Consider the following 16,472-nt stretch of genomic DNA (forward strand, 5'->3'; position numbering starts at 1 on the left):
ATCTGGGGTATTTTAATGTCACCCACACACATGCCCATGTATCTAGCCACCCACTCATATTATCTCTTGCACGGAACACATTCATTCTCTCACTCACATAATTTATTCATCCCAACATGCACTAGTGTAGTTGCCATTTAGCTTTTGTTTACTGGTAGCCGTAGCAATATTTAAACAGATGTCTATTTACATCCGAAGAGCACATCAATTCTTGCCTGTATGTGTGCACAGTGTTAGTTAGAGTTTCTAATGTCAGTATCTTCCTTTGTTTGTAGTCATCAACAATGTCAGTATTTCTGTTTAGAGTTGAATAGTATGAGGTTTTCCATTAGAAAAATAGTATAAAGACTTTGAGTTGTTTAAAAATATAATGGTTTACCCAAATCAAAGTTCTGTTTAAAAGGCCTATTCTGATTATTGAGGCACTTTCTGTTTCAGTTATGAGGGACTGGTTGAATTTCAATTTTGTTGAGATCACTGTAAGTAATTTAATGATCAGAGGTTTCTTTTGACCAAAAGTAGTGGGATGTTTTTCATAATAAAGCCTGGAATTCAATGGTCATGAACAAGGAAAAATGTACATATTCAAGGGTCCACGTATTTTCTGGGAGTCTCCAAATGTCAGATGATAATACCTTGTTTTACTTACTTCAGAAAGGAAAAGAAACTTCAGCATAGAAAGTAATATGTCTTTCCAAACATAATCTTCTTAAAGATGATAAAATATATAATTGAATCAGTTTACTGTTCATTTTACTTTTGCCTACTCAGGTTTGTATCTTTGAAATGAGAGCAGTAGACCTTGGACAGTTAAGCAAAGTGCTTGTTGAGCACCATGATGTGGGTTATGGAGCTGGATGGTACCTGGACCAAATTGTCATCCATGAATCAGGCAAGACTGGTGGCAAATATGCATTTCTTTGCCAGCAGTGGTTAGACAGTGGAGTTGGTGATGCACAGACGGAACGAATGTTGAAACTTCTTGGAAAAGTCGGGAATGGGAAGTTGACAGGGAAGATTTATGGTAAGGTCCAAAATCATCAAAGCCCCTTTCAGATTTTGTTTTAATTGTTTTGCTGTTTGTTTCTTGGGTTTTGTTTGTTGTTTTTTTTTTTTTTGTGTGTGTGTGTGTGTGTGTTACTTTTAAGACTAAAACCAAACCATAGAAATAATATAGCTTTAATGCAAATTCCATGTCTCACAAAATTTGCCTTTCCAAGCACTTTGCAGAGCTGGTAAATACAATTATAAAGTTCAGGGAAGAAAGATTAGAGAGGAAGGAAGATATTAAGTGATAGAAGCAGTGAAGGAACTGTGTTTTTAGTTGAGGCTAGAAAAAAGCTGAAGCAGAAAGAGGTAGGTTGTTCCATATGGCAGTCAATGCAGAGCAGAAGGCTGCTGCAACAGTGATGAAATCACAAGAAGAGATACAAAAACCCTTTCAGCAGAATGAGATTTTCCCGTATGTTCGCATGTTTGCAGAAAGCATTTGCTTTTATTTGCAGTTTTCTTTTTTTCTTGTATCAATGGCACAAGTTCTCGGAAACAGTTAGTTGACCTGTACAAAATATCCTATTCAAATTATCTAATAAAAAAAAGACCAAAATTCAGAAACAACAGAGACACTGAAAATATGGTAAGCCTTTTATGCTTTGCCAGGGTACTGGATTTTTTAGCTTCCTCATGTCTTTTTGAAGAGGTGTAAAGTGTTGTTTTGGGTCCATTTATGAAATCTGAATCAGAACTGGTAGACCAAACTATGTAAAGTTTGACTAATCTGAAGGTGTGAATTTGCATTCTATATCAGCAGTTTTGTAAATTGATCTTTTTTAATTTCTATGCTCATGGATATTTCACTGTATATTCAGAGAGTTTTATATGATATATAGCTGCAGAAACAGCTATAGTGTATATCTTCATATTTAGTTACCTGTACTTAGTCCACTAGTGAATATCTTATACCATCTAAGAAAATAAAAAAATAGTGTTGACAAGAGAAAGCCAGAATACTATGGAAGTAAAAGCATAGGATGAGCAGCTAGACTAGTGACAATTTTAGAAGAAAAAAATATCCTTTAGACTTAAGAGAAGATTGATGTAGCTGCTCTTAAATTGTGTCAGACAAATTTATCAATATATTTATCAGATTTACCATTATAGTTAACATGTTATAGCAGCGTTATGTTACTGTATGATCCAACAGAGATAGTCCTTCCATTCAGTCTTCCTAGGCAGCTATACACTGATAGTTTAAAGGCTTAATATTTAAAAAAAAAATAAAAAATCTATTGCACCACTGCAAGTATTTCAGGTCTCTAAAAAAATGGATTCCATAGGTGCCCTACATAACCCACAGAGCGAGGCAGGTGTCTCCTGAGGTTAATTCAGAGCAGAAGCCCAAGACTGGTCAGTCTGTTGTATCTTTCTTTGCTGATAATGTGAAAAGTGAGGGAAATCTCGCATCCTTGTTTATGCACCTTAATTAGTGTCTGAACATAGCTATGTAAAAACATTTTCCTTCCTCTGTTTTTCATATACACATAGTCCTCAAAAATCTGACTGCAGACTTGCTAATATTTTCCAGTCTATTATAATTAATTCTCAGCTCTGTATCTATTGAAAATCAGTTCTGCCTGGGTGTATAATATCTTTAGAAAGAACATGACAAGTGAGAGAGCCTGTAAGGAAAGGAGAAATAAAAGACTGATCAGCAAAGAGTACTGTACCTTAGAGGTCACAAAGTATACAGATACAATGGTACTTACTAAATGTCAAGCTGACTCTGATTTTATAATAGAATTAAAACAAATAGTAAAGGTTCTTCGACTGTCTACTTATAAAAAGAACCCTAAAGGACATGTAACTATGCAGGAACAATAGAGTTCAGACTGAGGTGATGAAGGTAAAATCCTAAACAAACAGAACACTTTATCTCTGTTTTCATTAAGGAACCATAATGTTGTAAATGAAAGAAAATAAAAAATTACTAATGGGAATGAGGTTACTGGAAATCACCAAATATGAACTGCAAATAAAATTTCATTTTTTATGCAGCCAAACACTGACAACCAAAGGAACCCCAGAATACTGAAGGAACTGGGGAAAAAAAAGTGACAGATCTAGTAGCAAGTATTTAAAACAATTTTATGAAGAAAAAAGGTGTGACTTGAAAATAGCATAGGTAATACTTCCACCTGAAAAATACAAAGCATAATGTAGGTGACTATAGATCTTACACTCTTTTCCTGCTCTGGCATCGGGTCTCTCCCATGGGAGACAGTCCTCCACAAACTTCTCCTTTCCATGGGCTGTAGTCCTTCATGAACTGCTCCAGCATGGGTCACAATTCCTGCAGCAAACCTGCTTCACTGTGAGTTCATCCCTCCATGGAGCCACAAGTCCTGCCAGGACCCTGCTCGAGTGTGAGCTTCCTACGGGGACACAGCCTCCTTCAGGCATACAAAACAAATACACTCCTTTAGACTTAACTAAAGAGAAGAAGATTAATGTAGCTGCTCTTAAATTGTGTCAGACAATTTATCAATATATTTATCAGATTTACCAATATAGTTTGCATGTTATAGCAGTGTATGGTACTGTATGATCTAACAGAGATAGTTCTTCCATTCAGTCTTCCTAGGCAGCTATACACTGATAGTTTAAGGCTTAATATTTCAGTACTAAAGGGCTAAAAAATCTTGGATTACACACAGGAGATATAAATTTTCATTTGACTTCCATTTTTTTGTGGGTGTAATTGGTTTCATTTGTATTTAATGTTCATAGACATGAAAATAGTAGCTATTTATGATTATTCATAAAGTCATAACACGAATTTAACTAAGATAATTTTAAAGATGGTGAGTACTAACTTTTTACATTCACCAAGTCCTGAATTTATGGCACAGATCCTCACCTGATCCAAAGTAATAAAGTTTTATTTGCACTAGTTTATAGTAGGAAACAAAGATTTGCCTGTTGTGGTTAAGAAGCTGGACTTTACAGGACTATAGATATAAACTCAGAAAGTCACTGTTTCCATTGCACAGAGTAAAATATCCTACTCTACAGAATGACGAGCTGAAATCATTTAATCCATACTTTGCCCCACTTTACATAAGCAGAGCTAAGTTATCTTAACAAAAAAATGGTCATGCTCAATTCTGCACCAGCCCAGGTGACCAAAACCTCTCTGTAGGAGTTATGATTTAAAAAATGTAATACATGGGTTCGATAGCCCTCATTTTTCCATACATTCTATCAACGTGAATTAAAACATGAAAGCTAGATAAATCAGTGGGATTTTGTTTTGATGAGTACAAGTTTCTGATCATGAAAACTGTCTTGCTCATTGGAGGTTTAATTAGATATCTGTCCAGTATAGAGATACAGAAGTCACTCAGAAGCTTACCTGGTATCAGTCTACAGTCCTTAGGAGCCTTCAGGTAACCGCCAATTCATCTAGAATGATTAAGAGACTAAGTGCCTCAGAACAGACCTTTAGTTTGAACACAAACTACTATTCTTTACATTCATTATATTCTTCAGTATAATTTTGCAGGTTTTGGTGTGGTTTGTTTTTTTTTTTAATTAAAATTGCTGGCTTTGGGTGTTTTCTGTGTCCCCAAAGTGGGAAAATTTATGTGCTGTTATATAAGACTGTTTTAAATCTCTCAGCAAACATCATTTCACAGAAGAAATAGATAATTGTGATGATCTGTGATAAAAATATTAGGTTTCAAGCACCAAACCAGTTTATCTCATCATCATCTTGCTATAGAATATATGGAGCATATTTTCCTATTCGACCTTAAGTAGCTTCTCAAAAAGTTAGAACAAAAAATACCCTGCCCTGACCAAAGGCAAACCTTATAACCAGTACTACCTAGTAGAAAATATGCTGCTTTTTAATGGTGTTTAGTAAGAAACAAAATTTAAATCAGCAGAGGAAACATTTATGATGGGAAAAAATCAGCCAATTGGCATGACTCTTCATAAATCTCTAATATGGAACTGGCAGTCTTATCTGCATAGTGCTATTGGAGCAGCCCATCTCTAAAGGGTCAGCTATCATTGCAGAAGGGCTGCTGTCCAAATCTGTTTCTCACTAATTCAGTGATAATGAGTGAACTTGTTAAGTGCAAATACTTTAGCTCAGTGCAAAGGTGGGGATGGGTTGCACTCACTAACTCAGCCTTTTACAAATTGCTGTATTATTTTGGATATTCAGCAAACCCATATTTTTTTTTTCTGCTGTTTTCTTTCAACAGGGACCTGGGATGTCTTTGTCACAACTAGTGATATTTTCTGTAGTTCCATGAATCCTAAAGTGTCTCTAAGTGTATGTGGTGGAAAAGGTGTCTGTACTTCAGTCATATTCCCCAAAGGATCCTTTAAAAATGGGCAGATTTATGAAACTTCAATTGAGCTAAATAAGAAATTTAATACTATATTCAAAGTTCGCTTAGGAATTGAAGATGCTGAAGAAGGAGAGAGTTGGTACTGCTGTGAGGTAAAAAGAAAAAAACCTGAAGAAATTACTTAGTGTCCTTATTATAAAATTCTCCTTTTTTCATATTCTATGGTTATTGCTTCCAGCTTCTAGCTCTGTCTGAAATTACATAATTTTTAATTTTTAAGAGAAAGTGCTCTAGTAACAACACTTGTATAGTGTGGAGACTGCTGAAACACTTACTAGACTAGCTATAGATAACAAAAATCCTGTAAACTTAGGTAGATTTCTGGAGGGCATATATACAGATGTGCTATCATCTATAGCATATCCAGTAGTGTCTTTTCAGAACTGTACCCACTGGCATATATTACAATATTTACATAACTCCAAACTGGCTGTTATATGTTGTGATCCAAGGCAAATAATTAAACCAGACACTAGAAATTCATTTTGATGAAAATGTCTGCCTTTTAAGTTGGCATGTGAAAAAAGGAAGTGAATAGCAGATATGACAATCTTTCTTCTGATGTCCAAGATGCTGAAGCTAAAACCTGACATTGCACTGATATTGCTGTGGCATTCCACTATACAAAAAATATCTCTATCCTCTTATGCTGACAAAATAAAGAGAAGTCTAAGGGAAATAATATTTTTCTTTCAAACTGCACTCACACTTCTGTCCATTAATGTTTGTATTTTGTTCTCATTAAAAATTGGAGGAAAAAATAATTTTTCTGCCCATTACCTAATAATATTGAGTGAAGCCCCCCAATATTTAAATGGTAGTTTGGTTTTTAATTTAATCTTCATAGGCAGATGAATTAGTCATCTAAAAAAATCTGTTGATAAAATACCTCTAGGATGTTGTAAGAGACAGTGGATCACAGTAAAAAATTCAGAACAGAAACTTCACTGCTGAAAGCAGTGACATCTATTAGGCTGTTTTACTTCATTAGCTCAGAACAATGACTCAAAGCTGAGTTAGAAAAAAAATCAACATCATTTCTATAAGTAAGGTAAAGATGCACATTTAATTATGTAGGATTAGAAAGAGAAATGTAAATTACTAGGGGTTTAGGAAGCTATTTCCTTTGTTATTCCACAAATTCCGTAGCAGGACTGACTGGATCCTTATATGAAATAACTAGGTTAGTATAAGAGGTTGTGGATAATATCAGTTATTAAAGACAAGTCAGCAGTTTGTTTTCACTGCTGATTAGAACCACAATGGTAATTTCTATGCTATTTTATTTTGATCTTACAAGATTGCAACTCACAAAGATTTCCCCCTTCTATCATAAGTAAATGCGGGTGCAGCTGGTTGAATTCCATATTTAAATTCAGAATTCACTTTTATAACCAAACCCACAAAATAACTGTCTTAATGTTCTTGAGAAAATTGAAGTAATAATAAAATAATGTCCAGAAAAAAAAATAATTAAGATATGGTTTATTTCTGAAGCATGTAATAACTAACATTTTTATTCTTGCTTCTTTCACTTCTTGAAAAATAAAGTACAGTAAATGAAATCTGATTTTCAAGGAACTGTTCAGGACCGTGGATGCTAGTATGAAAGGGAAACTGTATTAACATTACACTTTATACTGCATTAAAAAAAAAAAGCCAAAAAACCTTTTCAATTTGTCTCTCATAATGAAAAATAATTGGAGTGTTTTGAAGACAAAATAATGCCACTATCTCCCAATGACACTTGCTAAACAAAGATAGTTGAGCTTACTGGGTTATGGATTTGGTCATTTTAGGGAGTTAGGTAATGAAAAATGCATGAGTGTATTCTCTGTACCCTTTTCAAATCAGGGTTACTTCCTGTAACATATTCTCAAACACAGTGTCTAGTCTAGGTTTAAATAGTTCAGAAAATATGTTGTCTATTAGTATAGCCAGTAGTATCATAGTGTAAGACACTTTATTATTGAAATTTCTTTTCTTGTAATACGACTAAGCTACTTAGTATCACCCTTTTATTACTTTACATACAGCTTTTCATAGATTAAAAATATTGAATAACACTCTATATATCCATACAATACACATGTACAGATATATACAGATGCCATAAACCATTCTAAATTTCTGTTTTCCAGTTTTTCCCAGAAACAATTCATTCTCTTTCTCCCATTACTTAGAATGAGAAAACATTCTGCACTGAAAAATGTTATGGCATATTGACATTTCTCACAAGCTCAAATGGTCGTATTGACACTTCTTTTTCTTCCATATGCTAGATGAATAAGTTACATAAAAGAACCTTTTTAAACATTCCAAATATTTTTCCTCTTATTGCAGTCTCTACAGCAATACTGTTGACAGCATTTTAATTATTTTTAATTGGGAAAGATATTTTTTCCTTCTCTTTTAAAAGTCTGCTTGCAAAAACATTTTTAAAAACTTTATTTTCTCCTTTAATATTGAGATGATGCATCATATCTGTTTAGTAGTATGACTGTTGCTACAGTTTCCATTAGAGCACAACAGATGCTGAAGGTATTTCTTTTTTGCTCTTTGCTAAGGTAAAGCTTCAACACAGAGAAAGTAAAAATGTTCTCGAATTTCCATTTTGTCGCAACTTTTCAGATGAAGAAGGAGGAAGAGTGGCTGAGCTTCCAGTTCTCACAGTTGGCTCTCCTTTTCCAGCAGGTTTGTCAAAAATCAGAAACACGACAAAAAATATGGTCAGTAACAATGCCTGATTCACAGAGCAGTCCAAAGGATTTAACAGATATTTTCTATTCATTTTAGCTAGTGATGCACGGCTAGGTCCAAACCCCTCCAGTGTTTAAAAAAGAGTATCTCAGACCCTGTAACTGAGCATCGTCCATTCAAGTCTGATTGGTATCAGTTTGTGACACATAAAAGAGCAAGCATACAGCACTGAAAATATTAAAAAAGTTTTGAACAGTACTCAGAGTTCAGCTTCTTCTCAATAATATGATTTGGCTCTTTCCCAGAGGAAACAAAGGAAATCCAAAGGAAATAACTCTCACAGTGTAATTTCAGATAAGAAGGAGATCCATTGCCCCTCACAACAGAAGGTCATCTGTTTGTGTTCCTGTAATTTCAGGCATTTTTCTTCTGTGACCTAGCAGTTAAATGTCATCAAATTCCTTCATGCAAGTTATGCCTTCACCACCTCAAGACTGGATTCTTTTAGTTTGCTCTATGTTTCTTACTGAGTTTTATAACCAAAGTTAGTGATGAATGGAAGAGCTGTTATCCTAAATGGATATTCTGCTGTAAGAATACCATGGTCTCCTCCAAGTGTTTCCCATGAGTTACGGGTTTAGATCAATAGCCCAACTAATCTGTGTATTCCTCGCCTTTTCTGCTGTGCTTTCAAAGCTATTCTCAAAAAAATGCACTTGAGCAGAAGCTCCCTGAATACAAATTTGAGAAGAGTAATGCTGGGGTATTCCCTGGGAAGACTTTGTCTTTTAATTTTTTTTGTTTCTTTTTTTCTGGAAGAACACAGGTATTTAAATATTTACAAATGCTGCTCCTCTGAAAAAGGAGCATTTAACATGAGGACAGATGATGTTTTCTTTATTTTCTCCTGGTATTTTTCCCTCTTTTTCAATTGAATACTTTGGGGATGTGGCTTCTTTCTCATTCTGGGGGACCAGATCACCAGTGTGTTATGCATTTCTCTAGGAGTACAAACAGGTACTTAATACAAACAGTCAACCAAGAAATGCTCAGCTGAAGAGTCGTAAGATGACACATCAGAGAACACACAGCATTTCTGGAAATCCTCTGCTGAGGCCGGTAACTGAAACTGTACAGTGTAGAGTGGCCAGCCACTGACTGGATCATAATCTGGAGGAAGTACAAAAGTTGCTGTCTTTGTGACAGGGCTCAGCTTCATTTGAACTCCATGAGGCTCAGAGCAGAGATGTGCTTTCTGAGTAATTGAGTATCATCCATCCCCCAGGAAAAGTTTCATAGGACTGTTTGTTACATATTTAAATGTATACAACTGTGTGGTTGAGTATTATTTACATGCTTTTATAACAATTTGTGATGTGTTTCTTGTTCTTTCATTTTCTCTTCTGCCTGTGTTTCAGGCCCACTCACAAACTATTTAGCTTATTATTCCTTACAATAGTGGCTCTTAGGTTTTAATTACAATGCTTCTATGTGCTTTTCTAAGCATTATAATATAGTTTGGCCCTTTGGTCGCAGTGGGAAGGAATAAAAATTAAAATATAATAGTAATAATTTATTAAATAACACATTTTTTAACTGATTAAGCTTTGGTAAACTTTTGATCTCTTTTTCCCAACAGTGAAAACCTATGTTCTCTATATCACTACGGGAGCATCCCATGGGTCAGGCACTGATGCTGATGTGTATATCATGCTGCAAGGCCTTTTGGGAGATACTGGCAGAAGAAAGTTCATCAGGAAAGGAGATGATAATTTTACTAAAGGAAAGGTACACTTACAATTTATGAATGATATTTTGCACATTTAGAACCCACTCCAATTCACATGGACATAATGGCAGTAGGACAGACTCTACAAAGCCCAGTTTGTGATGCTCTGTGATTTTAAGTATATCAATATCTCTATTTTATGTGGGAAATACTGGTGCTTATATAGCTGATGTTAACAATACTGACAATAAAGTGTGCTTTTAGGTTCAATTTTGCAAATATTGGTAGTCTTCAGTGGCATGCCAGTGTTTTTGCTGTGTATTTGCTTCACAATAGAGCTAAAAAGAGACTCAATTCCCTTTAATAATTCTTTTCTTCCCGTTCTTCAGGCTAAGGCTCCTTTCCCTGGCTATTGCCTTTCCACTCCCAGTCTACCCCAATCTGGCTTTTGGTCTCCCTCCAGACAGTCAGCTGCTACCCTTTATAGTTTTCTTAGGGCTACCAAGATGGTTATTCCCTCACTGGGCAGGTGTGAGTCTTGCAGCTCATAGACCAGGGAAAGAGCAGCACAGCTGCCAGAGATGCATTTGCCTGTAACATGGTTACTATCCACTGAAATTAGAGGGAATTTAGTGTCTGAATGTGCTGTAGAAATGTGAGACAGATTTTCAGCAAGATGTATGTATTTGACAAAAACCCTAATCCTTGTTGGAAGCTCTGGACAGGAGTGAAATTTTCAGCTAAAAAGGTCTCAGGATGTTTTAAACATGGAAAAAAAAAAGTATTTTCTGTGGATCTTCAAAAACAAATTTGAGGATTAAAACAATTCAAGATTCTGAAAAAGAATCTGTTACAGAATATTGGAGTTGGGAATTCTGAGTTAAAGTTTAGAAGAAACACCAGTGTCTTGCAACCAGAAACACTGATCATATTTTATGTTAGAATGTCCTACCTGCCTTTCTTATAGTGTGTGTACTCTTCTACCTTCTGAAAACTCAGTGAATACTGTGAATACAGTATTCTACCCTGTTCCCCTTTTGGAAATACCAATTAGTAAATTATTTCCTTCTGCTGGCGTTGTCTCACAGATGAATGAGAATTTCTCTACAGAAGCAAGCTTGCAAATCAGCTTAGATTGATAACCAAAGTAGACGCGTGATATGTAGGATTAGGAGCTCAGCTCCTAACTACCTCCAGCTTCATTAATTCAGTGGGAGTTGAAGAGGGTCATTATCTTACTGGATTTTGCCTACTTGAAATGCTTATTCATAAGAAAGGGGCGAGAGTTTAAACCTTTAAGGGACAAAATACTTGTGTATGAGGATACTCAGTTTGGACAAAGGCACATTTGTTTTCCCTAATGTTGTAATTCATGTTGTGGCTTATTCATAACTGTTTTAATTGAATTTTAGAGCTGCAGTTCTTTTGTCCTTATGAAGCAAAGTTAGTTCAATATAAATTTTACTGGATTTCCCCTTAAATCAGAATTCCACAAGTGAACAATCTGATTTCCAGACTGGTAGTTTTTAATGAAGAGGGACCAGAAATGCATAAACACAAATGTTGCTGAAGAGAACAGAAATGAACTAGAAAGATTCATAACCTGAAAGGCATTTTTATAGTATTTATTTTTACTTTAGTGTGGCACAGAATTATTCTGTTTTACAGAGTAAGAGGCAGAACTAGCATGTACCTATCTCTTCATTACTTGACATTTTATAGGATTAGTGTGCGAATGTAACACAGTATCCCTGTATTTCTGAAAATAGATATCAGCATAGGAATATTTTAGGGCGCTAAAAAGAAATAGCTTGTAGATAAGTAATAGAGAAACAAAGAAAAGTATTGATTTTCTCCTTGTTCAGTGAAAATAAAGTAATCTGGTTAATTGATAAAGCGTAAATTGATTCTGCGAGCAAGACTCCTGTGTTTGCAGCAACATTTTGCTCATGACATGTTTTGGAAATTTCCCAATGTTTTCTTTTCTTTACTTGTATTCTCCAAAAAGACTCTCAAGTGTAGAGCATCTCTTTCTATACCAACCCAATCACATATTGTGCCAAGCACTCCTGCAGTCAGAGAGTCTGGACTTGGTGGTTTAGGGGATTTTGGAGTGTAACAGACAGAATCTGCTTTCTGAATCTTAACAGTTGTTCTGACATTTTAAAATGTGCTTTTCCTTGCAATAATTTTTCCCCTGACTATACAGTAACAGCTAGTGAACTGGAACAGTGTTTCTGTTAGAAATCACATCAAAATATGCTGTTAATCTCACAGAATGTCAGGGCTGCCACAAGCAACAGTTTAGCAATGCAGAAATACATAAAAACTTTTAAATATTCAGGGGAATTTGCAGTGGATTGGATATATGCTTCTTTCCTTTAACAGATCTTTTATTTACATGAGCTGAGTTACATGATAATAAAAGACTGAATTAACTTATATCTGAAAGGTTGTTTTGTGTCTTTCCAAAGTCCTTACACCTGTGAAACCATCAGAGAACTGACAGATCATAAAATCATGGAATGGTTCAGGTTGGAAGGGACATTAAAGCTCATCTGATTCCAACCCCCCTGCCATGGGTGGGGACACCTTCGCTAGACTGGGTTTCTCAAAGTCCCATCCAACATGGCCTTAAGCACTGCCAGGGCTGGGGCAGGCACAGCTTCTCTGGGCAACCTATGCCAGTGCCTCGCCACCCTCACAGTGAAGAATTTTTTCCTTAATTAAAATTGGATTTAATCTAAATCCACCCTGTTTCAGTTTGAAGCCATTCCACCTTGTCCTGTCACTACAGGCCCTTGTAAAAAGTCTCTATCCAGATTTCTTGTCAGCCCCTTAAAGTACTGGAAGGCTGCTCTAAGGTCTCCCCAGACCCTTTTCTCCAGGCTGAACAAAGTAATGAATAAGTGATAAAGTGATGTGCATGATATTATTAATTCACTGGTAAGTTCCCTGTAGCTCACCCTATGTCTGAGAGAGCAGCTGAGCTTCTGATGATCTATTCAGACAAACGAGCGTGAGAACTAGTGCTGCAAGAACTTTATTCCTTAAAATTACTATGACACTGATGCCTTGTTTGATGTTCTTCTAAGACTGTGAGGGTAGACAAAGCAATCTTGGTGCACTTCTTGCAGTTCAGCTTTCATGAAATCCTAATAGTATTTATTCATACTTCATGAGTCACTTTAGGGCTGATAAATGTTACCTGCTACAAACACTTTCTTGAACAAAGTATACTCAGTGCAGACATTCTGGAAATAACAGGGCCGGTTTTTGTGAAATCCATACAATACCTCCATATTGCTTCTGGCACCCAACATTTTTCAGCACATAAAATTCTTCATGCTTCTTTATATGGTCTTTTATAGACTTGCTGTGTACTCTGTCATATGGCTGTGAGTTACCCACAGATTGCCTCTTCGAGAACGGCTTTTTTTCAGATCAATTTGATCAAAGCCAGTAAACTACAACTGAATATGTTATGACTGATATTTAAGTATTTTAATCTTGGTATGATGAGAGCAGACAGTATTTAAAGTCTTCTGAGTTACTGAAGCAGTAAAATCTCTGTGAATATTTACTTCATTCTATTAGTTGTCGAAAAGATATATTCTTTATCCTGCCCTATATTTAGACATCAACTGCTCAGGTTGGTACCATGGTAACTGCAGCACATACAAAAATTGTCAGTGGAAGGTGACTGTTGGTGTTCCGTTTCAGTACTCACATATTATGCATTGGCAATTTAAAAAAATTACCATGTGTTCCAGAATATGTTAAGGGTCAGAATGTGGGACAGTGTACTGTGAGACAGTGTACTGTGAGACAGTGCCCTGTGAGACAGTGTCCTGTGGCCACTAGCAGGAACTCAATATTTGTATGCAGTGTCCACATCCCATCCAATCTAGAATGTTAATGTTTTGTGACTGCAGAAAAAACTTATCATATGGAAAGCCTACCTGACATGATTAAATAATTGCAAAATGCCATCGATCTAATCATAGGAGTATGCTGTTGGCCAAGTTATTGTAGTATAGACATGAACACTAAAATGGTCTGTCATCATAGGATCATAGAATCATTTAGCCTGGAAAAGACCTTTAAGGTCATCAAGTACAACTGTTAACCTAGCACCGCCAAGATCAACACAAACTATGGCCTTACATGTCTTTTAAATGCCTCCAGGGATGGGGATTCCACCACTTATTTGGGCAGCCTGTTCCAATGCTTGACAACCCTTTTGGTGAAGATTTTTTTTCCCAGTATCAGCTCTAAACTTCCCCGGGTACAACTTGAGGACATTTCCTCTGTCCTAATGCTTGTTACCTGGGAGAAGTCACTGACCCCCACCTCACTACAACCTCCTTTCAGGCACTTTAGAAAGTGATAAGGTCTCCCCTGAGGCTCCTTTTCTCCAGGCTGAACAACCCCAGTTCTCTCAGCAGCTTCTCATTAGAGGTGTTGTCTGAAAACTTCCTAAGGGTGCACACAACCCCCTAATCCACATCATCTGTAAAAATAATAAATAAATTGAAAAAAGTAATTGATAAAAATATTAAACAGAACTGACCCAAAATTCCCTGGGGAGCACCACTTGTGGTCAGCTGCCCAATGGATTTAACTCCACTACTCTTTGGACTTAGCTACCCAGCTAGGTTTTTACCAAGAATCAAAAACTCTATCATTTCATGATCAATATGGTGAAGGCAGCCTCCAACCATCACAACACCCACAAGTCCTTCACTGTTCACAAACAACAGGACCAGTGGGGCGCCTTCCTCATTTGGCTCCTTCACCAGCAGTGTCAGGAAGTTATCTTCCACATGCTTCAGGAACCTCCTGGACTGTTTCCTCTCTGCTGTATTGTACTTCCATTGGACATCTGGTAAGATAAGTCCCTATGAGAACAATGGCTAGCAATTGTGAGACTTCTCTCATCTGCTTATAGAATATTTCATCTGCATCTTCATTCTGGTTGGGTGCGCTATATCAGACTATCACCATGATATCTGCTTTGTTGTCTTGCTCCCTAATTCTTACCCATAAACACTCAACCCTGCTGTCACCATCATTAAGCTCTGGCCACTTGCCTTTCCCTCCTTGCCTATTCCTTCTGAAAAGTGGATAGCCATTCATTGCAGCACTCCAGTTATTTGAGTTATCCCACCATGTTTCCCCGATGGCAACTGTGTCATAGTTTTCGTGCTGCACAGTGGCTTCCAGCTCCTCCTGTTTGTTGCCCATGTTGTGTGAATTGGGGTAGAAGCACTTCAGCTGGCCTGTTGATCTCGCCACCTCTTCATGGGGGGAAGCCCTGCTCCTACACTAATTCTAATTCTCAGTCACTTCTGTGGTTTCTAACACATCAAGAACCATTGCATCTTTGCTGCCACATGGATCTCCATCCCCTACCTCTACTGAGATGAGAGACCAAAGGACCTCACTAGCATGCTGTCTGGCATGCTGCCACCAAGCTTATCTCTAGTGAGCCTGGTTTTATCCCTTTCCCCCTCCAAAGATAGTATAAAGCTCTTTTCATGAGCTCTGCTAACTCTGTGCAAAGATCCTTTTCCACCTTTGAGACACGTGTACCTCATCTTGTTGCTAGCAGGCCTGGTGGTGTGTAAACTGTCTCACGATCAAAAAAACCCCAAATTCCACCAGTGACACCAGGCTCAGAGCCAGGTATTTATCTGTTGGCTATTCTTGTTTCTTCCATAACAATTCCCTACAATTGGAAGGAAGAGGGGAGCACTCTGATCCATTAACCAGTCATCCAAAGGCCCTGAACTCTCTTGACTGCCCTCAGACTCGATGCAACTCCAGCCTAACACTGCCCAATGGATTAGAGATGGGAAAATCATTAATTTTGGTTTCCTGGCATTCTTGCAGGAAAAAAAAATAAATTAAAAATCTGTTGCCAAAAAGTAAAAGTTTGACAAAATTAACACTGAAGCTAATGACTTGAGAAAGGGTGGTTTTCTGTCTACATAGGGCTTAAAAATAAATTACTGAGATTTCATTTCTAGAGCTGAAATACATCTCACTTGGCTTTAGTTGCCTTTAAGGTACACATTTGTTCTAATGTGATGATTTGAGCTGCTTCTGCAGAAAGGGAGTGAAGTAGATGCTTCCAGATGATTACCTTCTCTCTTTATTTGGACATTTATCTTAAAATGAAATTAATTATCCTCAGAGAATGCCAGGTGCTTTCTCAAGATTTTACGGGGAAATTGTCTGATTATAGACTTATTTTAGATAGGCAAAGTTGAGCAAGTGAATCCTATGCCACATTTATTTCATTTTTCTCAATAAACAAGATTTTCTAAAGATAAAATACAGCTGACTTCATTAGCCTGATTTATCAAAAATCTCAAAATAGTTATGGTAAATCCAAGAGTGCATTTTTCAGCAAATGAAGTATTCAATCATTTTCCTCGATGCAGCAAGAACTGAATTAACTTCAATTCAGGTTAAATAGTTTAGAAAATGTATTTAACTCAGAGTGAAGGGATTCCACTGGTGAAGTGCTCATTTAGTTGGAAAATTGTTTCAAAGCTTAAATATGATTTTTTATTATTTATTTAATTTCTTTTAATATTCACACTGTTTTCTGTCTA

At 36.5% G+C, this 16,472-nt stretch overlaps 1 protein-coding gene across 1 annotated transcript in view; it reads left to right on the top strand.

Moving 5' to 3' along the window:
- LOC133206644 (lipoxygenase homology domain-containing protein 1-like) overlaps positions 1-16,472 on the top strand; it is a 141,024-nt gene that overhangs the window by 99,276 nt on the left and 25,276 nt on the right. The window contains exons 31-34 of the mRNA XM_061342777.1: positions 772-1,024; positions 5,271-5,512; positions 7,988-8,114; positions 9,760-9,908. Of these exons, the coding sequence (XP_061198761.1) occupies positions 772-1,024; positions 5,271-5,512; positions 7,988-8,114; positions 9,760-9,908 (771 nt within the window). The remainder of the gene's footprint in view (positions 1-771; positions 1,025-5,270; positions 5,513-7,987; positions 8,115-9,759; positions 9,909-16,472) is intronic.

The sequence above is a fragment of the Neopsephotus bourkii genome, unplaced genomic scaffold (assembly GCF_033783945.1).
Source record: "Neopsephotus bourkii isolate Nb327-2 ecotype Australia unplaced genomic scaffold, CSIRO-AGI_Nbou_v1 NB_1820, whole genome shotgun sequence".
NCBI classification, from domain to species: Eukaryota; Metazoa; Chordata; class Aves; order Psittaciformes; family Psittacidae; genus Neopsephotus; species Neopsephotus bourkii.